Genomic DNA, 25,843 nt, shown 5'->3' with positions numbered 1-25,843 from the left:
GGCAACCTTGGCTCTTTGACTCAGGAATTCTGGGAGTTGAAGTCCATGAGTCATAAAAGAGCCAAGGTTGCCTACCCCTGACCTAGTCCTTTCTTTTTAACCAGTGAGACTGAAATAAATGCAATCTGCAAATTGATCTGAAAAGAGTTTATGAAAATCCAACAGACATTTCAAAATCAGAACTTATGAAAATGCGCCTCCTTACCCTGAGGCTTCCTCTGGTTCCATACACAGCGCTGACAATACCTACAAGCTGTAAGTATTTTCCCCTCCCCACCTACCCAGTTCGTCTTGTGAAGGAAGACATTTGCCCGTGATAACGGTGGTAGGGCAAAATGGCCCTGGTCCCCGCCGCTCCCCTTCACTGACAAGGAGTTCTGGATCACCAAGCAACATATTTTGCACCTGACGGCAGCTTGTAGGACAACTCTTGTGTTGTCCCATTGCTACGAGCAGGCTAAGAATAACAGAGTCTATGCTTCCTCTCAATTTGATTTCCATGACCACCTTGGTGGTTCTGCTAAATGTTCTAGGGGCCAGAGCTTTCCCAGTGTGCGAGAAGCCATCACAAATGTCCAGGGTAAGGTAGCAGCTCCCTCTTTAGCTTGAAGCTCCATCGCGCGGGAGACCTTCTGGGGTTCTTTTAAGTTGCTTGGCTATGATTCATCCTCCTCTTCGGGCTCCTGTTCCTCTTCAGGTTCATCATGAGTTTCGGGTTCATCTTGAGTTTCGGGTTTATCCTGAGTTTCGGGTTCAGGTTTATCCTCAGGTTCATCCTCCGCACTGCTTAATTCCTCAGGGCTGGCTTTTGATAGGCTGACCTTGCTGCCAATGTCTGAGCCACTAGGCATCTCACTTCCTTGTTGAGCCCACATGTCAGAGTAGAGGCCCCCTTTATTTAGCAGTTGATCATGCCTGCAAAATGCAGCAGAAGTTAATTCAGAAGGCTCCCCAGAAAGCACATTCCTCACTTACGTTGCTCTGGACTTTCGCAGCGGAACTTCCCCAACACTGTATCACGTATCTGTATCCCACAGCACACTCCCACCCTCCTGTAAAGCCCGTCCTTTTGTCACAAGCTGTGACAGCTTTCCCAGTCTGGAAATTTGTCAGCAGGTTTGGTGATGGAGGGGATAAGCAGGAAATCTAGGGAGTTACAAGAAGAGCTCAACCTCTCCTCCTCCAAGCTTGTACAGTACTCTTCTCCATCCTTGGAATAGGAGGAAGGTATGTCAGAATGGTGACAGATTTTATTTTCCTGGGCTCCAAGATCACTGCAGACGGGGACTGCAGCCAAGAAATTAAAAAGACGCTTGCTCCTGGGGAGGAAAGCCACGGCAAATCTAGACAGCACACTAAAAAGCAGAGACATCACCCTGCCAACAAAAGTGCAAATAGTCAAGGCCACAGTTTTCCCAGTTGCAGTGTATGGCTGTGAAAGTTGGACCATAAGAAAGGCTGAGCGCCAAAGAATTGAGGCCTTTGAACTATGGTGCTGGAGAAGACTCCTGCAAGTCCCTTGGACTGCAAGGCAATCAAACCGGTCAGTCCTAGAGGAGATCAACCCTGACTGCTCTTTAGAAGGCCAGATCCTGAAGCTGAAACTCAAATACTTTGGCCACCTAATGAGAAGGAAGGACTCACTGGAGAAGAGCCTAATGCTGCAAAAGATTGAGGGCAAGAGAAGAAGGGGACGACAGAGAATGAGGTGGCTGGATGGAGTCACTGAAGCAGTAGGCATGAGCTTAAATGGACTCCAAAAGATGGTAGAGGACAGGAAGGCCTGGAGGAACGTTGTCCATGGGGTCGCAATGGGTCGGACACGACTTCGCAACTAACAACAAACAACATGTCAGAATGACAATCACTGCCTCGGAGCAATCCTCTTACCTTGCCTTGGGAGTGAGGCCAGTAAAGTCACTGCCCTCACACGGGGATAGCAATTACCTGCGCTTGCTGGTCTCTGGAGAGCAAAGGGCAGGGAAGGGAAAGGCAGCTCTCTTCTCTGCACCCTGCCCTGCTTCTCCCCTCCCTTCCCTCCACCCAGACCAGTGCAGATCTTTCACCTCTCCTGTTGCTATCACATGCAAAAAGAGGCAGGGGGGGTCCTTTGATAGACTGAAACCGATCCACACACTGGGGCTTCAGAAGGAGATTTTCACATGGAAAAATCCCAACAAATGGGTTTCACTTGCGGCCTCTATTGAAGTATGTGTGTGTGTGGGGTGTGTGTGGAATCAATGCCCAGAAAACAGCACCATGATTTGGATGGGGGATAAATAAGGATGGTGCTGAGCAGGGTTGACCTATAATTTGTATTTGGGGCTAATACTCCACTTCTGATTTGACGGTCTCAAACTAACCTTTTGGCAAAGTAACCTATGGTAGTATTAGAAGCAACAACAATAATTGTCCTATTGCCATGATTCCACTGTTTTATTTTAAAATGGGGAAATCCACACTTCTGTTAATACTGGTTTGGTGGGAAGTAAAGTGGGGAGAATATAGGGCAGACATGTCAAACTCGCGACGTCACATGACATCACGGAACTTTCCCCCCATTGCTGGCAATGGGGTGGGCACGGTTTCCTTGTTGACGTGTCTGGCCCACGGGCTGGCAGGTTGACACCCCTGATATAAGGGTTCACTTCCTCTTTTCCTAGAAATTGGCTTTCTAAACACGAGAAAAGCGGTTGTCACGGTCTCTTTAAATCTCTGAGTTTTTTACATTTGTTTACCTTCCACGCTCTACCACACAGCCGTCCCGGATAACAAGAATATGATCAGCCTTAACTATGGTTGATAACCTATAAAGGACAAACAATTATTACTTAGAAACCAGTGTGTAAAGTTTGACAGCTGTCATTAACATACAATACATGACATGTACACAGTTTGTCATCTCAGATGTAATCTGTCTCTGGGGAAAGAACTATACAAGGATGATGCCATCACAAAATGTTTTTAAGAGTGGTAGATGTACAACATAGCAACAGCAATAGCACTTAGAATTATATACTGCTTCACAGTGCTTTTACAGCCCTCTCTAACTGGTTTACAGAGTCAGCATATTGCCCCCAACAACGTGGATCCTTATTTTACTGACCTTGGGAAGATGGAAAGCTGAGTTAATTTTGAACTGGTCAGGACTGGACTCCTAGCAGTGGGCAGAGTTAGCCTGCAATACTAACCACTGCGCCACCTCAGCTCAGTGTAATGAGTAGAATATTTAATATTCAGCAAGGCTATCTTAAGATGTCCAGAACAATATTGGATTTCTAGCCATTCCCGATCCTATGGTGCTAATTCAGCCACATGTAAGAGCATTCAGGTGTGAGCCCTGACTGTCCATAATTTTTGTCTTCATAACCTTCATGACTAATATCTTGAGAAAAGGGGAGAGCAGCAGCAAATTGGTGAAAAGCCAAGGAAATCACCAGAGGTTACCTGGTGATTTCCTGTGATGCAGGATGCAACAAAGACGAAGCAAAAGAACACAACTCAATATAAGGGGCCTTTGGCAATTCTCTGCTAAACTGCGTTTCTTAAGGGCAGGACTCATCCCTGAAGTAAATTCCTCTGTGATGCCCTGTCCAGATGCTCTGGAATCTAATCGTAATATAGGAAAAAGGTAAAATAGAAAGCAGACACCCGCACGTATCTCTTGGATACATATAATTCAAACTGTCACAGTCCATTTATGAGAAATTCTCTAAAATTCTCTTCCCCTTTGACAAAAATTCTAGTCAAATGGGAAGTCTTAATTTAATTCTATTTTAATTGTATTTATTTGTATTGTTTTAATTCGCTCTGTAAACCGCCCTGAGTCCTTCGGGAATAGGGCGGTATATAAAGTCAATTAAATAAAGAAAGAAATAAAGAAAGAAAATTCTTACTCACCAAACGGAATGAGAATCGATTAGAAACAAGCACAAAAGTCAAGGCAAGCGTTTGACCCTCTTTGCGGAAGGAGAAGAGTTTTCCTTTAGCTAGGGTTATGCTTAAAACCTCTTATTTAGTTTAGTTTAGTTTAGTTTAGTTTTATTTGATTTCTATACCGCCCTTCTCCCTAGGGACTCAGGGCGGTTCACAGGGCATATATAAATAACGATACAAAAGTTAAAAAGAAATTAAACCAGTGCCCAGTTAAAAAACAATAATAAAATACTAAAAAACACCAATTTAAAAACCCATATTCCCCATCAGGCCAGACCAGCTAACTCAAATAAGTGGGTCTTCAGCCCGCGGCGGAAGGTTCGGAGGTCTGATGCCATCCGGAGCTCAACTGGCAGTTGGTTCCATTTAAACTCCTATGAAATGACAATTCATCTTACCTGTGGGCCACAATAATGGTGGTGCGATTGGCACATACTTTAGCCAGCGATGACTGGATTTTTCTCTCCGTTTTAGTGTCCAGAGCTGATGTTGCCTGTAAGAGTCAGCACATTGTAGCAGAGCAAAGTGGGGCGGTGGGATATAGAAGGTAATGGACTCTGAACCTCCTTTTTAGTGTCAAGTCACTGCCATATTAGTACCTATAAGCAATCCATATTGTTTTGGTACCATGGTAAAGGGCTGAGAGATGCTCTTTGTAGTTCTCTACTATTGTTATTGTGGGGAGAACTACTCAGGAACAGGTTATAAATGGTGTGGGGAACAGGGAAGAAAAACATAGTTGTAAAGACAGAATTTGTGATATTGTCCTCCTCCCAAATGCTCCCAGAATTCAGGTTTTGTTTAAAAAAAAAGGCACGGAAGGGTAAAATGCAAAGGTAACTTGGATGTGGGAAACAAAGAGATAAAAGTACAAGTAATACTTGATTTATGACCAGTCCCTTAACGACTTTTCAAAGTTATGATGGACCTTCCTGGAGGTACCTATGATCCAAATTTAAAGTTCTGAGGGTTGTCCCCCCGCCGCCGGCCCATCATGACTGCACTTTGGGTGCTCAGCAACAGGGCCACATTGATGGCTGTTTGCAGCATCTCAGTTACGTAACCTTTTACATTGGTTTTGCAAAAAAAAAACCCAACCCAGCATTTATTTAGCAAATCCATGTTCATAGTGAAGCACTGGTTCACTTAATGACTGTGGTGTTTGTTTAATGCTTGTTGCAAAAAAGGTCATAAAATTGGGTCAATCATGTGGGTGATCATCATGAGTTACAATCATGATGGACAGGCTTCATTACCCTTGTAACTCAAAGACTACTTGTATACTTGCCACACACATGGTTGCAATGTGGAATGCTTCTAGCCAGGATTCCAGCCAATCGTGTGCTTTTCTAGGCTACTCCACGGGATGTTAAACTTGATTCTTCTGTTCTCCCCTCATCAAATATTCCATATCCAATAGTTTGTTCTCTCTAATGAATGGATGGGCCTTCTCTGGGACTGAGACAGATATTAAGATAATACTTCTCCCCCGTTACCTCATCAAATAAGATGATGTCAGGGTTCTTCAAGATAGTGCGGGCAATAGCAACTCGCTGTTTTTCCCCACCACTCAGCTTCAGACCTCGCTCACCAACCTGCGTATCATAACCTTTCAGGAATAAGCACAGAGGAAAGTAAAACAGTATGTAAAAAAAGAAAGCCTCTGAGATACAAATTGCTGCTTTCTGCTAACTATGTACGTGTACACTTTGAGAGCAAGCAACTAAATTTAATTTTTAATGTGTGCCATTGTGCCCACAGTAAAAATGACAATAAAGGTTATCTATCTATCTATCTATCTATCTATCTATCTATCTATCTATCTATCTATCTATCTATCTATCTATCTATCTATCTATCTATCCATCCATCCATCCATCCATCCATCCATCCATCCATCCATCCATCCATCCATCCATCCATCTATCTATCTATCTATCTATCTATCTATCTATCTATCTATCTATCTATCTATCTATCTATCTATCTATCTATCCATCCATCCATCCATCCATCCATCCACCTACCTAATTGGGCACAGCATTTTAAATCTTTATGTCTATTTCTAGCAGCAGTAGCACCATCCAGGTTTACTAACAAAGAATATTTGGTGTTGCAGTAGACATTCTTAAAAATTCCATCATTTCCTAAGCAGGTCACTTAAAAATATGAAAAGGAAATAGGATGGCTTTGCAAACTGGGACATGGAGGCCAATCTCATTTCTCTCACTAGTCAAGATCTCATTCATCAAATGGTCTTAGAGGACTGGTGGGATAGGGTGAGGCCCCTCAATTTTGGCAACTGTTGGTCAACTTTTCCCATCTGACTTCTCAGATAGGCCAACCTACAACATCCATACCCACAGTAAATGGGCTGGATAAAAATGATAGGAATTACTGTTCAACACACAGAGCCTGGTTACTTGAAGGACCACCTGTCTCTCCTATTATCTGCTCAACTGGTTCAATCCAACAGGGCTGGCGTGCTGTGGGTTCCTTCGAACAAATGGCGCCACTTAATGGGACCTGAAAGCCTGCCAGCTCTACTGCAGTGTCTGCCCTCTAGAATGAATTTCCCTGGAGATCAGAGTAACTCCCACCCTGATGGTATTCTGGATGGTCTTAAAAGACCTATCAAGCTTTGGTTTTAGGCTGGGATAGTTGGAGCATCTTGTAGAATTTACACATTGGCTGAGTTTGCCAACTTGTTTTTTAAACTGGATTGAATATTGTTGTTGGTTTTTATTTTGTGAGCCACTCAAAGTTGACGGCATTTAGGTGATGTACAAGTCAAACAAACAAACAAACAAATAATAAAGGCTCATTTAGATTAGTTCAGATAAGAACAAAGGGAGTGCCAAATCAGATTATTGGTCCACACAGATCAAGAACAGTCCTGCTCCCCCACCGCACAGCATCTCAAAATGTAGATTGCTACTATTTGCACAGACCTACAGACTTGTCAATGGCTTCAGTTTGGAATCTTTCCCTACTGCAGAAATTAAGGGCTGAATCTGAGTCCTGTGCTCAACTATCAAGCAGACCATCCCAGGATAATCACATGAGATCTCACAACGGTACAGGGGGTAGAATACAAGCTTTATGGCAAACTGGTAGATGAAGTAGAGGAAGTCCTTACCATCAGGGAATGTGAGGATGCGATCATGGATATTAGCAGTCATGGCAGCCTCCATAACCTCTTCATTGGTAGCATCAATACGACCATATCGGATGTTGTTGCAAATGGTATCATTGAAAAGGACAGTGTCCTGAGGCACTACACCAATATGGGAACGCACGGAGACCTGCTTTGCCTGTGGATGTGAGCAGATGGAGGATGAAGTGAGAAACTGTACAGTTTCACCTAGGTTATGGCTTAGAATATAGATGTCATTTTCACACACCCACCAGTCTGATGGATAGTTGGCTTCAGGATAAAGGCTAAAGTCACTATGATTTATCAGGGCTTCCCATTCTGCACTGAGGCGAGGGAACCCCAAATGACACCAATTCGGAAAGCCCAGAGTACTACAATTCAGAGAGTTGGCATTTCAAAGCAGCCTTCCCCAACCATGTACTCTTTTTATGGGCTGAAAGTGAAGGTCCAATCGATCTGGAAGGTATCTGTTTGAAGTAAGCCCTGCTTAAGATAACCTGAACATTCTCCGAATACTTCAATCCTTAATGTTCTCAGCTTGCAGAATGCATTGTATGACTATTGTCTCAGCCCAGCTTCATAATAACCTTCGGGGCAGTAGCTCACCTTTTTTAAGTCGCTTTGATGAATACAAGGGGAGGCAGAAAATGAAGGAATGCAAATGACTGCTGCTTTTTTTTCTGTCTACTGCAGGCACTTTGAACCAGAAACCATCCCAAACAATGGATACTGGACAGGCTCAATAATCTCTGGGGAGTTTCATTATAATACGACAAATTCTATGGAAAATGGCTTGACTAGCAAGATTAAAAAATGCCCGTGGGACACTGTGTTGTGAACATGTACACGGTAGGAAATTATGTATCTTTTAACTAGCCTCAACTATTTTTGTCCTCTTATCTCTAGATGCCATTTTATCCATATCTCATTCCATTGCTTCCTAGACATTGATTCCAGTAACCAGAACAGATCTGATAAATGAGATAGATCCTTAAGGAAAGGTATAACCACAGGGAGTAACGGAGAGAAAATTAAGAGGATGGATTTGTAGAATCAGAATAAGAACAGACACCAAACAGCTCTAGCAGACATGAAAGAACCAGCTGTCCTGTGATACCCTCCCACGCTGATCTCCCAAAGACTATGGGCCATCTAACAATCTCCCTCAGATACCCCGTAGTCCTTTCCCAGGGAGCTTGGGTGGCCACAGGAGAAGTGGAGGCCTGCTGAGCACAAACCTTTAATCTACCTTTAAATGGAATCATATGTCTGTTGCTGGGGCAATAAACATGAACAAGCAATAAGCAGCTGGGTTGTGTCATTAAGTCTTGAGGAGCTCTGAGAGGAGAAGCATAAGAGGGTATATAACACATGCAAAAGGTTATGCCAACTTGGTTCTATCAATGGGATCACACCGTATAGCAGGGGTATGGCACCTCTGGACCTCAGAGTATTCTTAATAGACATCTTTTGCCACTGGACAGGGCCACTCGGAGTTACATTTTTAGTTTTCTGGAGAGCCAGTTTTTCACTTGTACAGCCATTCATCTTCTGGACCATAAAGCAGGGGTAACCAAAATATTCCCCTATTTTTACTTTGACTTCACATAGACAGAATGCACGTGAGAGATAAAACTACCTATATAACTTTCTTGTCGAACGAATTCTTGTCAAACAATGGTTCCTCACCTCCCCGACTTTAAACCGCTCCTGTGCTGCTATCCCTTGTGTGATCAAAAACTCCTCAGTACCTAGGCTTGTTTTCCTCTGACAGATTGCATTTCTTTACATTTGTGCTGTCAGAGGCAGATTTTTTCCCCCGCCCTCAAATCTATTTATCCTAACATTTCATGGTATTTCCTAGCTGTTTAGTTAGCATTTTGATGTAAAATTCTTCAAAAAAACCCTCCAACTGCTTTAATCATCTCAAACAATTTGGCGTACTGAGACTCTTGATCAGTTAAAAACACCAGTCTCAATAGAGATCCCAGAAGGAGATATTGAGCTATATTCCTCTGCTGACTGCTCCCAACACAGTAATGCTGAGAAGTGTACAGAAGCCATGGCAAGTAAGGTTAGGCTGAAACTCGTAATTTATTCTAGACAAGATTTTAGGATACACTTCCCGTCCTCCTCCCACCCCGCTCCTTTTTAAATGAACCTTCTCCATGCCTTCATCCAGGATGGGTGAGCCTTCTATTATCAATACTTCCCAGTGGGTTTGTTACCAGGTTCGCCTGGTGCGCCAGTTGCGGCCCTATTTAGACCGGGATGCCTTGCGTACAGTCACTCATGCGCTCGTGACCTCTCGGTTAGACTACTGCAATGCTTTCTACATGGGGCTGCCCTTGAGGACCACTCGGAGGCTCCAACTGGTGCAGAATGCAGCCGCGCGAGTTGTGTTGGGGGGTCTCCCGATACTCCCATGTTACACCTTTGCTCCGTGAGCTGCATTGGCTTCCAGTTGCCTTCCGGGTGAGATTCAAGGTGCTGGTGATGACCTATAAAGCCCTACATGGCATGGGTCCGGAGTACCTAAGGGAGCACCTGCGGCCGGCGTCAACTTCCCTCCGTCCAGTGCGCTCCCACAGAGAGGGCCTCCTTAGGGTGCCACCGGTCAGAGAATACCAATTGATGGCCCCCAGGGGGAGGGCGTTCTCTGTGGACACACCAGATCTTTGGAACCGTTTACCGGTTGAGCTCTGGATGGCTCCCGACCTGCGCTCCTTCCGACGTGATCTAAAAACTTATTTATTTGAACAAGCCGGCCTGGCCTGATGGGTTTGGGGTTTTAATTACTTTTTTAATTAATTTATTGTATTCAGGCACAATTGTTTAATTTGTTTTTAACTTTTGTATTTTGTATTTTTGGTATTTATTGCCCTGTACACCGCCCTGAGTCCTTCGGGAGAAGGGCGGTATACAAATTAAATTAAATAAATAAATTAAATAAATACCTTAGAGATATCCTGCCCATCTATTCGTATGCAGCCTCCCCACACGTCATAAAAGCGGAATAGCAGGCGGACAATGGTACTTTTTCCTGACCCAGAGGGTCCCACCTGGAGGGAAAGGGAGAGAGAGAGCAAAGTGTCCCTATGAATTAATCCTATGGGAAGAAATGGAAAGTAGGGAGGCTAAAGTTTCAACATTTGTTTTTGGCCCCTTGCTTAGGGCCTGTCACCAGTCCTACCAGATGGGAGACAAAAGAAAGTACTGTACGATTACAGTAGATAATTGCTCGCAGCAGAGCCATTTCTATCTCCTTACCAGTGCTAGAGTTTGTCCAGGCATTACGGTAAAGGAAACATCATGTAAAATTTCCTTTCTGTGTGGAGAACAACAAAAGAGAGCAGTCAGCCATCTTTCAAACTTCACTGCTCTCCTGAAGCAACCTAGGGAGACCTCCCGCCCACGGTGCCCTCCTCTGTTCCAGAGACAGACTTCCTCCAGTTTGCTGGGGACGCGGCGGAATAGTTTGAATAACAATGACCATGGTTGCTCCACAGAAGCAACCTAGGTTAAGAGGGTTAAGAGACAGATAAAAGAAAGGTTTTTGAACTACTTTACCAATTCCCCAAGCAACTATTCTCACTTGTCATAATTCAGAAGGGAAATACAAAACATGTTTTTTACTGAGCTTTTAACTCATCCAGAGTTGGAAAGCTTTAATGAGACTCATATTTTCACCATCATTATCCTAGACTGTTCAACCCTTCTTTCTCAGATTTAACATGCACCATTGTCACCATCAATACTTTTTCCTTCTCTACTTACCCATCCGTGTAGCCAAAATGGACATTTTCAAATTCCACACGTCCTGCAAGAAATCGAAGATCTCCAGCCCCTGGTTCGTCCTTCACCTACAAGTTAAAAACATCCGTAACATCTCCTGTATTAAGATCCTGACTAGCTAAGTTGGCAGAGGAAGGAAGATTTGCCCCAGTGGCCAAGAAGTTGCTCTTGGAAGCCATTTATAGTACAGAGATGCCATTCCTGAGGTAAGCAGTTCCAATAATAAAAGCTAGATAGCAGATGATAACAAAGGTTTCTTTGGGAAGTCCTGGACAGTTGCCACCACCGTACAAAAGTCTGATCTGGAACCTCACATTTGTACGTTCCAGAGACACACACTGGAGAGGGTCAGTTAGAGATTCTAATGGTAACATATCTCATTGCCAGCGTTATGACTAAAAATTATCAGTCTGAAAATGGAAAATGCCATTTGGCTCCTGGCCAACTCAAATCTGGCTATTAAAAAAAATATAGTTACAATAGTGGCCAAACTAAGGTACATCCTGAAAGTTTTTTTTTATTTTTAATTCCATTTATATCCCGCCCTTCTCCGAAGACTCAGGGCGGCTTACAAGCTTAGCAGTAGCTAAGTTAATCAGGTTCTCTCCAATTTGTGTCCATCATTGATGCAGAGACTTCCAGCTCCTAGAACTTTCAACTAGGAGGTTCAGGCCACTTTTGGAATGTAGTCCCAGTTTATTTATTTATTAAATTTTTATACCGCCCTTCTCCCGAAGGACTCAGGGCGGTGTACAGGGCAATAAATATTAAAAAACAAAGTACAAAAGTTAAAAAATAATTAAATATTATGCCCAATATATACAATAATTAAAAACCATGTTAAGACCCCAACCCCCAAACCCATCAAACCAGGCCGGATTGCTCAAATAAATAAGTTTTTAGATCCCGCCGGAAGGAGCGAAGGTCGGGGGCCATCCGGAGCTCGACCGGCAAGCGGTTCCACAGGTCTGGCGCGCCCACAGAGAACGCCCTCCCCCTAGGGGCCACCGGTCGACATTCTTTGATCGGAGGCACCCTGAGGAGGCCCTCTCTGTGGGAGCGCACTGGATGGAGGGAAGTTGATGCCGGCCGCAGGTGTTGCCGTAGGTAATCCGGACCCATGCCATGTAGGGCTTTGTAAGTCATTACCAACACCTTGAATCTCACCCGGAGGGCAACCGGCAGCCAATGCAGCTCGCGGAGCAAAGGTGTAACATGGGAGTATCTGGAGACTCCCAATACAACTCGCGCGGCTGCATTCTGCATTCTGAGTGGCATCAGGTTGGGAAAGGCTAAATTAAACTGCCATCGCTAAGTAGTGCCATCATGGGATGTCTTTTAAGGACTGCTTTATTTAGTGACAGAAATTCCAGTCCCAGATAGGGTCATTACGCAACAATTACCTGTTGTTTATAATCTATGGGTTATAATGCTCAAGGAAGGGAAAATAAACTGATCCACTATAATCTGATGCACAGATTCTTCACAGGTATGATCTGCCTTACCTCCTGTTCCTCACTGAAGAGCTCAAACATATTCTCCATGTCAATAAATGAGGACTGGATCATTCTGGAAAGAAAAAGCAGAAGCTCCATTGCACCAAAGTAACCAAGTTATGAAGGTTTCAGAAAAGTAAATGGAGTGAAGCAGACAAATACTTATATTCAAATACAGCAATCTTTTGTACCTTAAGCCTGAACACAAACCCCATCACTCCCAGAACTTTAACACATGTTCACCTAGTAAATCATCTCACACCTTTTTAAAAATATCTTTGATAGGAGAAGTGTAAAGGAGAGGGCGACTTAAATGATTACAAGCAACAAACTTTTTTTTTAATAAATAGACATATAATTCCTACAGCTGCATTTTATTTTTTAAGTCTGAGCTCAGCTTTCTAGGCATGAGAAATTTTAATAATTCCTTTCATTGCTGGATTTGTAGAATTATTCATGCGAAAGGAATTAATATAAGAAAATATGTGTACTTGAATAAAACATAATATATTACTTAATACCTTTCTATGACATGATTACTTTTCAATAACTAACTTTTGATAACTAGTTATCCAACTTTATATTTTGTTAATTATCAAGATTTTTCCTCATGTTGATTAAACAATGAGCCCAGTGTAAAAAAAAAGCTGAAATTGCATACAAGGGAAACATTCATTTGTACTTAAATTGTCTTTTAACTCAAGGCAAGGATCCAACCTTGCTTGCAATATACTGTATTCTGATGAGCTTCCTTTCCTACAAGATTAACAAACTCTGTTATTGTATTCTTAAATTTTAAAATAAAGTCTGTATTTCAGCAATTAGACTAATTCCTCTTTTACCTCAGGCATTTCAGAAATGGATACATTTCTATTTGCTGTCAGTCTCTGTGAAAGTGTTAGACAAATGCTATTCACAAGAGTCATGATGGGCACAAAACAGACTGCTACCAACTGCCAGGTAATCTGAAGTACGGTAGATTAGCAACATTTTTCATTCAGCTTTTGTCTTTAGAGTAATGGTGGGGAAACATTGCTGGAAAGGGTGTTTTTTTTTTTAGTAGGGTGAACGTAACAAGAGTTGCTTGTTTTGTGAGCTGGGTGGCTATATAAATTTGTCAACAAAAACAAAAAGCCTGAATGCATCCTGAATTCTTACACCGTTCCCTCTAAGGTGCTCATCTAACCCGGTCCCCTCTGTTTATTCCTGGTACAGGTACCGGTATTATTATTAAAGGTAAAGGTCCCCCCGCACATGTGTGCTAGTCGTTTCTGACTCTAGGGGCCGGTGCTCATCTCCGTTTCAAAGCCGAAGAGCCAGCGCTTGTCCGAGGACGTCTCCGTGGTCATGTGGCCGGCATGACTAGATGCCAAAGGTGCACGGAACGCTGTTACCTTCCCACCGTAGTGGTCCCTATTTTTCTACTTGCATTTTTTACGTGCTTTCGAACTGCTAGGTTGGCAGAAGCTGGGACAAGTAACAGGCGCTCACTTTGTTACGTGGCACTTGGGATTCGACCCGCCAAACTGCCGACCTTCTGATCGGCAAGCTACATTCAGATTAATAGTTCTTTTCTTGTTATAAGGAAATTGAAATCTGAGAAATAAGATATGCTTCTCTGATTGGAGCAGGCTGTAAAGCAAATAACAGTATAAACCCAGTTTACCTCTCCAAGTTCATCTACCCACTTCTCTTTGTATCACCCCCAAATGGCTAATAAATATACAAAAAAGTAGCCTAGCAATGAAATTACCTGTAATATGTGCCGAACCAATTCAGTGGAGTATACAGCTGAATAATGTATGTGCCAAAGAGAACATAATCGCCCACCTGGAGGAAATAGAAAGAATAAATCCATTTTTGCAATAACAATTGTTCCTTCCATACATCGAATGGGGAGTTTTCAAATGCAGATTCACATGATGAATCCTGAAGGTCAAGTGTCCAAGAACCCTATTAGCTCTACTTTCCTTGTCTTTTGTTCAATGAAAGTGACATTTTTAACTTAAGCAGAGGATTATAAGTTTGAGATATTCGACATTTTAAAAAATCAAGAGAAAATGTCCTATTTATGTTCAGAGAATAGAAATTCAAACATCAAATGTTCTATTGAAGCAGAGTGATTGACCTGAGATGAAAGCATGTGCAAATATATACATTTCTGCTCTGTGTTCATTAAAAAAAGAATAAGCCCCCCTTTGAATGTATAAGCCTATTACAGAATGACTTACATATCTTCCACTAATCCAGCCTTGAAGTAAGAGGTCCAGAACAAGACTTCAGAGGCTGAGTTCTTTGTAGATCAAGGTAAGACAATTTTTCTGTCTTCTCCTCCCATCAATTAAATGGTAGATTTCTGTGTGTTCCAACACAGAGCTAATTTGAAGGACCAAGATTCATATTTGGGGCAGTTTAATGCATTGCCTTTCTATATATGATCAAAGCTACACCTCTCAATCTGTTGTCGATACATATGCGGATAAATATGAAAGAAAAAGGATAAAGCAAACATTTCCCTTGCTTATCAAATCCATATGGCAGCCTAAGGAAGGAAGGGAGGGAGGGAGGGAGGGAGGGAGGGAGGGAGGAAGGAAGGAAGGAAGGAAGGAAGGTATTTACCAGTTAAATCAACCTTAAGTTTTTGTTCTAAATCTTTTAGATTGCAGATGGAGGTTATATGTCTCATATTAGGGAACAGTTTAGGCTAGCAATTTTTCCCCCGCTTGCTACTTTTCTCTGTGAAGAAATTTGAGAAAAATAGAGGAAATGTGTGAATTTTCATCTAGAGCTGAGGTGTAAATTAAAATTCCAGTGACACTCAGGCTATAGTCTAACACAGTGATGGAGAACCTTTTAGAGACCGAGTGCCCAAACCGCAAACCCAAACCCACTTATTTATCGCAAAGTGCCAGGGCCGCCTCAGCATTGTGGTGCCCTCAGGAGGTGGGGGGGCAGGTGGAGCATGGCCCACTGGGCGGGTGAGGCTGCGGTGGTCATGGCAGACTGGGTGGGCACGGCCGGGGTGGGCATGACCACCTTGATGTTGTTCATGTGGGGGACGCCCGTGAGGGCTGGGCAGGATTGGGGGAGATCCATGGATCTCTGGTGGGTGGGGCGGTGGACAAGAGGCTTTTCCTGCAGGGTGAGGCAGGGGGTAGGGTGGGGGTGCTATTGCTGCAGGGCAAGGCAAGGCGAGGCAGGGGCGACTGCTGCCTGACACCGTCGGCCCCCGCACACAGAGGCCAGCGAGCGCATGGGGGCGTGCTCTACCACCTCTACTCGAGCTTGCTAGCCGGCCGCTTTGCCTCCTTTGTGCTGGGCGGGGCTGTTGCTCCAGGTGCCAACAGTGGTCTAATGGACCTGCCCGAGATGCCGGCGGCCTGAGTGATGCCTCTGGCACGCGTGCCATAGGTTCGCCATCACTGGTCTAGCACAAGTGGAAATCAGGTTGAAAATTATTCATGCATGGAAGTAAAGACTTTTTAACTTTGTACACTACTTAGAGTCATGTAAGTGAGATGAGCGGCTATGTAAGTAAATAGGTAAATAAGACAGATGCCGTAAGCAACTCCAACCCAGCATGGTCAATGATCAGATCCCAGAAGAAGCACAGGTTACAAGAAGTACCACTTAGTAATGTTTTTCAGAGGGGGGAGGAGAAGTAAAATAATTCCTTCCTGGAACCCCAAATGACATTTCAGACTAGACTGATGGTGAAACTGTTATACCTGCAGCATTCCCTGCAGCAAAAATTAATTGCAGCAACGTGGTTCAGTAATTCCCAGGTTTTTAATTTTGTTTTAATTAGCCTTTAATCAAGTTCAGTTTGCCTGTAATTCATACCTGACACCTTTTTCCTTTAGATGTGAAAGTGCTAGCCATATTACATTTTTATGGCTTCACTTTGCCATTACCTCCTCTGATTTTAAAAAGTGCCTCCTGTCCCTCAGATTGGACTCCATGTGGGGAATTTGTTTTCACATCTGGAGTACAAACCCCAAACATCCTGATCTCTTTCTTCTGATGTTTGTGGAAACCAGCTCCCATTTGGTGAGGCCCAACCCACTCTTCTGCTTAGATCTCTTAATTGGTGACAAATCTTTTCCAGCTTGGCCTCTTGTTTACAATAGCTTTTGTTCTCAGAGGTCCAATTCTCCAGTTGGTTTGGTTTTAATCTTCTCCACCCTGGGCTACCCATTTTTCTCAGCATGACCAGAGACTTACCTTCAGATCTCACTGTCTTAAATTCAGAAAACAGTAGTTTATAGAATACTACAAAGGCTTTTGTCCATCGGCCATCATGTCTCACAACTAAATTTAAAGACATTCAGCCAGTGGTGGGATTCAGCCGGTTCGTACCAGTTCAGCAGAACCGGTAGCTAATTTTTTGTCGCCCAGGCCCAGAATGGACTTCTGGAAGTGGCATCCACACAGAGAGCCGGTTGTTCACATATTTGAATCCCACCACTGCATTCAGCAACTTCTTTCATATTTTTGTCTGGCAAGTTCTTCCACCTATTTAATTACTAGAGTCTTCCTGCTTCTCATGGGACTCTGTACCTCATTGCAAGAGTTCTAGTAAGTATTATGCAGAGAAACCCGGAGCTGCTGTATTTCCAGGAGCAATTTCATGAATGTCCAGTTTGCAAATGTCATTTGCAAGCAGGAATATGTGGAACAGCTCAGTGTTCCACTACAGAAATTTCTAAAACATTACTAAATTTTGTAAAGGTGCGTTGAAATGGTCTAAAAAACTTTTTAACTCATGGCAAATCATTCACAAAGCCTGATGCTTCATCTGGAGGGGCCTCAACAGTAAGGATGAGTTGTAGACTGGTTCTTGTTTCAGATTCTCCATACAAAGAGAAACCCAAACCACCTACAGCATGCAGTCAGCGAGAACTTACATTGAGCTTTTTCTTTGTCACATAAGAAGCACATAGGAGGGATCCAGCCAGCAGCCCCACACCAATCACCAGATTCTGTGTCTGATTTAACAGGCCCAGAGATGCATTCACTTTCCATTCTGCAACCTACCAAAAGAAAAGGAAAAAAAATATATCAAGAGCTGTACAAAGCAATCCTGAAAAACTCTACAATCCACAGAAATTGTTCCAACAGAATTTGTACCCTAGCCTCTACATAACAGACCAATGAGGCATCCAGGAATGGATAAGTTATGTTTTCTTTGTCCTACTACCAAACAATTTAGATCAGCCAACTAATGGTTTTCTAGAATATTTCTCTCCTCTGGATATACTGATTCTCCTATTTATAGGACAGAACTAATTAAACTTATAAAGGGCCTTTTTGAGTCTATCCAAACTCTCCACAACAGAAAATCCTGCCATGGCTTTGCTTGACTATGTCTGCACAGTTTGGGCAGCATCTGAGCAGCTAAAGGTAGTCCTCAACTTACTACTATTTGTTTAGTGATCGTTCGAAGTTACAATGGCACTGAAAAAAGTGACTTATGACGGTTTTTCACACAACCATTGAAGCATCCCTGTAGTCATGTGATCAGATGCGTGGCAAATGGTTCATATTTATGACGGTTGCAATGTCCTGCGGTCATGTGATCACTTTTTGAGACCTCTGACAAACAAGGTCAATGGGGAAACCAGACTTGCTTAACAACTTAGTAACTTAACTGCAGCGATTCATTTAACAACTGTGGCAAGGAAAGTCATAAAATGAGGCAACGTTCACTTAAGAACTGAAATTTGGGACTCAGTTGTGATCGTTAAGTCGAGGACTACCTACTATTTACTAGAAGATGGAGGGAATAATCTTTAACAAACATGTCAGTGTTACAAAATCCCAGGAAACCTCTCCGGTTTGCCGTGTCTTAATCTCCCTTGTTATGATGTTCTTACTGATTCCTTTTCTAGATGCTTATGTGCAACACTTTCCACATCTTTCCCCAAGAAAATGGAATTATTTTTTCCCTTCCAAATTACTGCACGTATGAACACAAACACAGGATGGATAGATAGATAGATAGATAGATAGATAGATAGATAGATAGATAGATAGATAGATAGATAGATAGATAGATAGATAGACAGATAGATAGACAGACAGACCTCTCTCCCTCCGTCTCTGCTAATACTGAAGGGAAACAGACTAACAAAAAAACCCCAATAGTGCATTATAACAGACATGAAAGAAACAAATCCAAACATTGCATAAAGATCCTTCTATACCTGATACTTCATAATGGCATCATTGAAGCGTCTAGCCTCATAGTCCTCTGCATTGTAATACTTCACCTGCAACAAACCAAACCAGGGACTGGTCAGTACAAAAATGACGTTCCCTACTCTTAAGTCACCCAACTTTCATTCTAAGTTAACTCTTGACAAACAAGATATATTCACTGAACCTGGGTGGGGTGGTGGTGGTGGTGATGAGCGTTAGATCAAAGTGGAAAGCTCTTCCTCCTCTAAGCAAAAACCTGAAACTGAAGCAATTTCAAGCAATGCAGGGGGAAAAAGTCAGCCCGAATGGTTTGCTGCTAACTCCTTGTATTCCCTATTCCCACCCATCAGTTATGGTCAGTGGGGGCCCTAGGTACCGTTTCAAAGTTGAGAAGGGAGTCAACAGCTCGAGCCTTGGCATCATTGTCACGAAGATTCATATCACGGCGGTACTTTGTTCGCCACTCAGTCAGTATTATAGTCAGTGCTACATGGAAAAAGACAGGCCAACTATCACTATAGCCAATTCACACCGGCTTATCAGAAATATCTTCTGATTCTTTCCATTTCAACTCATAACCAAGACTATTCAAAAAGTGGCAAAAAGAAAAGCATTTTTTAAAATTAAAATTATTTCTTTCACCCTGATAAAGATAGCTGAACAACAAATAAGCAGTGGTATCTCCGATACAAAAAGGTAAAGGTAAAGGTTCCCCCGCACATGCGTGCTAGTCGTTTCCGACTCTAGGGGCCAGTGCTCATCTCCGTTTCAAAGCCGAAGAGCCAGCGCTTGTCCGAGGACGTCTCCATGGTCATGTGGCCGGCATGACTAGATGCCAAAGGCGCACGGAACGCTGTTACCTTCCCACCAGAGTGGTCCCTATTTTTCTACTTGCATTTTTACGTGCTTTCGAACTGCTAGGTTGGCAGAAGCTGGGACGAGTAACAGGCGCTCACTGTTACGCGGCACTCGGGATTCGACCCGCCAAACTGCCGACCTTCTGATCGACAAGCTCAGCGTCCTAACCCACTGAGCCACCGCGTCCCCACATCTCCGATATAGGGATGTGCAAATTGTTCTGATCTTGAAATAGGTATCCCTTTGTACCAAATTCTGTCTTGAGTTCAAGAGAAAATGAGACATTTTCTCTCACTTTGCCTGAGTGTTCAACTATCCATTTTTTTAAATAAAGAAAACCCTATAACTATGGAGGCTTAGACTATGTTAATTAATAAAACAGGAATGTTCCACTTCTGCAGTCAATAGTATGAGATAGTTCAGTAAAGAAGGTGGGGCTGAGGGCAAGTAACAAGATAAGAAAAAGATTGCTTTTTTTCTTAAAAAATAAGAGTTTAGACAAGAAAACGATTGCTCCTTGTTTATTTTTAAAAACGTATTTGCTCTGGGAAAGTCAATGTTAACGTTATGATATTGTCCCTGACTTTTTTTCCTTTTGGGGCAGATTTCCAAAAATTATGTTACTTGCGTTGCAGATAGCCAATTGCAAAAGTATTCCATGCATATGCAACAGACATAAATTGCCGGCCAAATGTCTGTTTTTGATGTTGCTCTACTTTTATGATCTATTCAGAAGCCAATGCATTGTAGCCACTACTTGTTGCTGCACTCATGTTGTTTGCACAAGGCACACTAAGGATGCCATTGTGTGAAATGGGGATTTAATTTGAGCCAAGTTTTTTTTAGATTTGCTGGTCAAGTAGCAATGAACTACTCCTGCACCTTTTTTTGTGGCTGTTGGATGAAATACAGAAAGTCATGGGCACCTTTCATTTACATTTCTCATTGTTTCCTATGTTTGCACAGTCGTAAGGTTTTTGACTTTTGTCCCATATGAAGAAAATCCATTAAAGCACTTTAAACAAGCATTCTGAATGGGACAGTTTTATTTTAAGATAAGAACAAAACCTTTCTCCTCCCCATTTTGTTCATTTTCCTCATTTTGTTTCCATTTCCCATTTAGGAATGAGAGTAGCTAAATGGGGCCTTCTACTCTGACTGGCGAAAGAGGATTTCATGCAAGCTTACCAAATATGCTTTATACATATAATTTGCAGAGACACAATTAATTTAAAGGTTGGACCAAGAGAAAATTTCTCACGTTTCTCCAAAAGAGAGCAAAGTATTGGTGGCTGAAGGACAAAGTTTTGAAAATTCCTTGGGGTTGGGGGAGAGAAATAGTGAACTCCATAGCAGGCAGGCCAACAACATTATGACATTATTCAAGGACGTAAGAGCATTTCATGGAGATTAAGTTTTGTGGCAACTTTAGTAACCTTATGGCTTATATTTCATTTGGTTTTCCCTTCATTTTTCAGCATTTTACTTGGTGACTTTTGGGGCTTTATGGGCCACATGCTGCTCATGGATTACTTACCCCTATTTTAATCATATCAGAATCAACAAGACCATTTAGTCATGCCTATTTTAAGTCCTACTGTGTTAAATTAGTCTCCCATAGGCCAGAGCTTGAATCTATCTCAATGCAAAGTTAGCTTATTGTCTGAGATTTGCATAAGATACTTTATGTCAGATCACAGCAAAAAAAGGATGCCTGTATGTCTGTCATACTACCTGTATAGCTTCACTTCCTTTGTAGATGAGATCTGAGAGGAGTAGAAGAGATACATAATTCCTCCTCAGGGCAGCTGAAGGTCAAAGTATTTCACCCTGGGTGTCATTTACCTTGCTAAAAAGAGATCCTGCTTGTTTAGCAATGTAATGCCTATTCAAAGAGCAATTTGGATCAGTGTCCCAGCAGGAGCAAAGTGTTAAAATCCCTTTTAATTATCTAGGTTGGGAACTGGATCAGGACTGAGTCATCGGCTCTTTTTCTAAAACAGCCTCTCCTCCAAATATCTTGGCACTGTAACTCCAGAGGACCCAGCTATTCTGACGGCCTTCGTGGCTGGAAATTCTGGGTTATAATTTCATTAATCAGGGAAAAAAGCATTAAGTGGGGGGGGGGAAGGCTTTTATTCAATTATAATTCCCAATTCCCTTAGGTCAGTACCATAGGCTTCATTCTGAAGACAACGGAAACCTTTCTCTTGGGCCCCCTCCCCCCCCACACACTGCTGCCCCTGGCATCAAAACACTCACTGAGGTAAAGGCTCATGCAGAGGAAGATGATGAGGCCGAACCAGCCGCTGAAGGTTACGGCGAAATACACAATAGCAATTACAATGTCAGCCACGGTGGGTAAGATGCTGAATATGATGTAACTGTAGGATGAGAGGGTGGGAAACTAAGGTCACACAGTGTACATTAAACGCCCCTTCCAAAGCTCCTATCCCCCGACTGGGGTCAGAAGGAGAAGAGCTGACTGCAGGAATCCCTGCCAACCATTCAACCCTGATGGATTCCCACCAGTCAAGACATATCCACATACCTGAGTAAGTTGTTGATGCTGCTAGTGCCTCGGTCAACACTGCGTAACACCTCCCCTGTCTTGCGCTCCAGGTGCCAGCGAAGAGACAGGTTATGGAGATGCCGGAGGAGCTCTACCTGGACTTCGCGGCTGGTGAACTGTTGCACGCGGATCCACAGAAAAGTGCGCACATTGCTAATGAAGCCAGTTGTTCCTACAGCAAGCACGTGTGTGTTTTTTTCAGTGCATGTGCTTTTGTTTCAGAGGAAAACCTGACTGCACTCCCAATACTCTGAACAAGAAGAATTCTTCCCTAATCTGGTGCCTGTCAGAAATAGTAGATTTCGATTGCTAAGAATCCCCAACCCATTTGGCCAAGTCTTCCGTCAGCCATAGTTCTCCAGCCATCATGATCAATTTATATTTCCCCACAAATTCTTTTTAGCTACACAGGGGCTGAGCACATAAGTGTTTAAAGCTTTCAACTGTCCATGTTTAAATATGGTCAGGAGGCTATTGACTGCAGTCTGCCATATATTACATACGAAAGAGAAGCAGAAGAAATGTTTTTGTTCCAAAGCTATTTGCCTCCGCTTCAACCACTTCCATTTCAAAAATTTAGGTTAGGCTGTAAAGCTGAGCTGGTATGTTTCTTGAAGGGCACAAAGGTTATCAATGAAATCTCATACGGATGTTAAGATGGAAGACAGGCATCCCATAGCAACTTAGCCCATCATAGGTATCTTATAACTTTCACACACAGTAACTTACCAGCTCCTCCTCCTTGAAGGAACTTGAGGAATGCGTAGATGCAAATTGTCTGAAGCACTATGTGCCAAGTCACTCTCTCTGTCAGGCCATCCACTGGAGGGTAGGAGGACAACAGTTAATCTGAAAGCCACAATCCTTTAACCTGACTTATTTGCCTGTCCACTGCCAACCCCAATTATATACCCTTTGCCCATTATTCATAGATCAATCGCTGATTGCTCCTAATTGCTTTCTTTTGCACGCATAAAGTCACATTTAGAAAAACTGGGAGTAATAGTTCAGCAGGGTGCTGGGTTGCTAGTAGATTGTGGCTCAGGACTTCTGCCCTGCTTTCAGTGTGAGATTCCCCACCAACACTGCTTGTACACCCCCCCCTCCCAGCACTGCCATGGGTCCAAAGTGTCCAAAGCCTGGATATTTTGCTCTGCTCCTTCTAGCCTATCCTCCAGCAAACTCTGATCTCAAGCTAGGCAAAATCACACAGTGGGGGCCAGTCTCAAAACTGAGTTGCTTTGCCATCCAGCTCATGTTATAGCATGGCATGCTGGCCTGAGCAGTGCTAGTGTAAGCCCACCTCACTAGATCAAGAGGAAGCTGGTTAAAATCAGGCAGAGATTTACCCAGCAGTGCTTCTGAGAACCAGGAAAAAATAATAGCCCTACTAATGAATCTCTTCTGATAGGATAAATCTCTCTTGTGGAGAGAAAAGGTAACTACAATCCGGGCAGCTCAGGAGGTGTTCTGTCAAGCTAGGATCTAAGAGAAGCCACTTGAGGTGGGGAGAGACATTCATCATCAGTCATGGATGGTTAATAGGCAGGAAACAGCTTGATGAGTATCAAGTGGCCTCCTACTGGGAGCTCTTCACCTTCATCCCAGCATCCTATTCCCAAATTGCTTTGAATTCAAAGCAGCCTATTTCCCTCCCCCCCCCTCTTATCCATGTGTAAAGATCTTCAAAGAGGCCTTTCTTCCAGTTTTGGGACCGAAATAAATATATTATGTTCTGACAAAAAGAAAACAGTGGGAGGGGCCTTCTCTGTGGTAGTGCCCAATTTTAAAGCTTTTCTTGAATGAAATATAACCAGCAGCATCCTCTTTTCTCTTTTGGTGCCCCTGTCGAAACATTGCCCGTTTTAAACCTTTGAATCTCTGTCTGACTGCTGAGGAACCTTTGAGAGCAAGATTTTAGGTTCGCTGCCTTGAGATCCCCTGGGAGTAGGGAATGCTTTCCCCTCCTCTTGGATTCGTTTTCCACACCTGAACAGGCAGCCCAGAACTAAAGTGTCATATTCTGGGTCAGATCCTGCTCTCCCGGTGTGGATTTTCCCTCAGCAGTCACGGGTACGGGTTTTCTGAATGTCTCCTTGAGCTCGTCCAGCCGGACGGCCTCCAGTGGAATCTCCTGGCTGCCTTTGTTCCCCCTTTCAAGGAACCGCACAGCAACAAAACTCCCACTCCCAAACCCCTGCTAGGCTGCTGGGAGACACAAAGGCCCCTTGTTTGTTTGCCGCCAGCGGCACTTTGCTGGGTAATCCTAACTGGCAGGGTGGGTGACCCCATTTGGCAGTGCCCCCCTTTTTTTGCCTTCCAATCCTTCTACTTGGTGGGAAGAGGGGATCAGGAAGAGACTTCTTCCCCCCCCCTTCCATTTTATTTTATTTTGCACATGGTAGGTGATGTTAAAACCATCGTGTTGCCACACAAAGGCATGAAGTATACTAGTTTACACGGAGAAAATGGCATACACAGGAAGGGATGGTGGGGGAGAGGGGGGGGCAAGTGTCCTTGAAGGAATAGGTGTCACTGATATTTTTTTAAAAACTAATGTTTAAAAATGTTTTCCCCCCAACTTTTTTTTAGCATTAAGAACCAAGGCTGGGTAACAGTGAGTCTTGCAAAGCCAAAAAGTGAGGCAATACGTTTCAAGCCAGATCTTCCTGAGTAAATGTCACATTGCAACTCTCTGTGACTCTCCCTCTTCTGTCCATCTCATGATATGACACAAAAGTACCTGCCAGATTTCAACCTTAGAAATACTTCCGATAGAGAGAAGAGTTTGACAGACCCACCATCCAGGCAGAGGCTTTAACTGTCCCACACAACATGCAACCCGCCTTTGTTTTCCCACCAAGGTGCTGAATGGGAAGCTGGTAGTGCTCTGACTTCCTCATGACACATGTCTCTCTCAACATACATAAACCCAGGGATATAGTGCACAACACATTACATTAAAAATAGTCATTAAATAACAAAGCAGGGAAAACAATTGAACAGATTGACAGGAGACTTACAAGGAAAGAAAGTTTAAATGTTGAATTAAGCATTTGCAAATGCCCAGAATTTAATCAATTTACTAAACAGTGGTAACTCTAGGAAGAACCTCTCATCAGAAATCCAAAAGTTGATGGCATCACTCTGGAGCTTTAGGTATACAACGGAGATATTCAGAAGGATCATTAATTAAGTCTGTCATTGGTATATAATTTAATTTTGAATCATTGAATGAATCATGATTTAAATGTATTACAAATATATTTGTACTACTGGGGTTACTATTTCTTTGGGCATTTTTTTATTATATAGCACCAGAAATCCATGTGGTGTATGTTGAGTCTAAAAATGAATAATAATAATAATAATAATAATAATAATAATAATAATAATAATAATAATAATAATAATAATAATAATAATAATAATAATAATATGTGTCCTACTGTAATTATGAAGAAAACATTTACCAAACTCATTCCTCTGGCTTGTAAACTTTTGAGAACTGAGATCCTTAATTCTGTTCCTGAAAACTGACAGGCAGCTGAATCCCCACCCCACCCCACCCCCCATAATAGTAGTGCAAGGTACAAGTGAGTCAAAAGAAACAAGGGAATTAGGTACATATGTGGAGGATGCTGGTGGCTGCTAGCCTTGAGAGTTTGGAAGCACAATTTCTACCAGAAACTGTGGATGGGCTACCCATAGTCCTTGGTCACTCTATACGTGGCCCATAATTACCCAGCTCATTTTCACCTACCCGTTGAATAGGCTGCTCTTTTGCTGCAGTAGATATCTGGAAGTCACATCCCACCTGCTTGGATG

The 25,843-nt window shown here is 42.9% G+C and overlaps 1 protein-coding gene across 2 annotated transcripts in view; it reads right to left on the bottom strand.

The window, feature by feature from the left end:
- Positions 1–132: 132 nt before the first annotated feature.
- The window catches only part of ABCB6 (ATP binding cassette subfamily B member 6 (LAN blood group)), a 44,461-nt gene continuing 18,750 nt past the window's right edge, over positions 133–25,843 (bottom strand). For both annotated transcript variants that reach the window (XM_081321817.1, XM_081321818.1), the window contains exons 5-20: positions 22,745–22,837; positions 21,995–22,187; positions 21,706–21,827; positions 18,962–19,071; positions 18,591–18,656; positions 17,292–17,417; positions 14,138–14,214; positions 12,394–12,457; positions 10,871–10,956; positions 10,364–10,421; positions 10,051–10,155; positions 7,076–7,250; positions 5,433–5,545; positions 4,335–4,429; positions 2,739–2,807; positions 133–915 (exon numbers count right to left, since the gene is read on the bottom strand). In XM_081321817.1, coding sequence (XP_081177943.1) covers positions 657–915; positions 2,739–2,807; positions 4,335–4,429; positions 5,433–5,545; positions 7,076–7,250; positions 10,051–10,155; positions 10,364–10,421; positions 10,871–10,956; positions 12,394–12,457; positions 14,138–14,214; positions 17,292–17,417; positions 18,591–18,656; positions 18,962–19,071; positions 21,706–21,827; positions 21,995–22,187; positions 22,745–22,837 — 1,811 coding nt within the window. In that variant the 3' untranslated portion in view covers positions 133–656. The remainder of the gene's footprint in view (positions 916–2,738; positions 2,808–4,334; positions 4,430–5,432; positions 5,546–7,075; positions 7,251–10,050; positions 10,156–10,363; positions 10,422–10,870; positions 10,957–12,393; positions 12,458–14,137; positions 14,215–17,291; positions 17,418–18,590; positions 18,657–18,961; positions 19,072–21,705; positions 21,828–21,994; positions 22,188–22,744; positions 22,838–25,843) is intronic.

Source organism: Vipera berus (assembly GCF_964194415.1).
Source record: "Vipera berus genome assembly, chromosome: 1".
NCBI lineage: Eukaryota > Metazoa > Chordata > Lepidosauria > Squamata > Viperidae > Vipera > Vipera berus.
The sequence above is the reverse complement of the archived record's forward strand: the minus strand, read 5'-3'. Positions and strand labels throughout refer to the sequence as shown.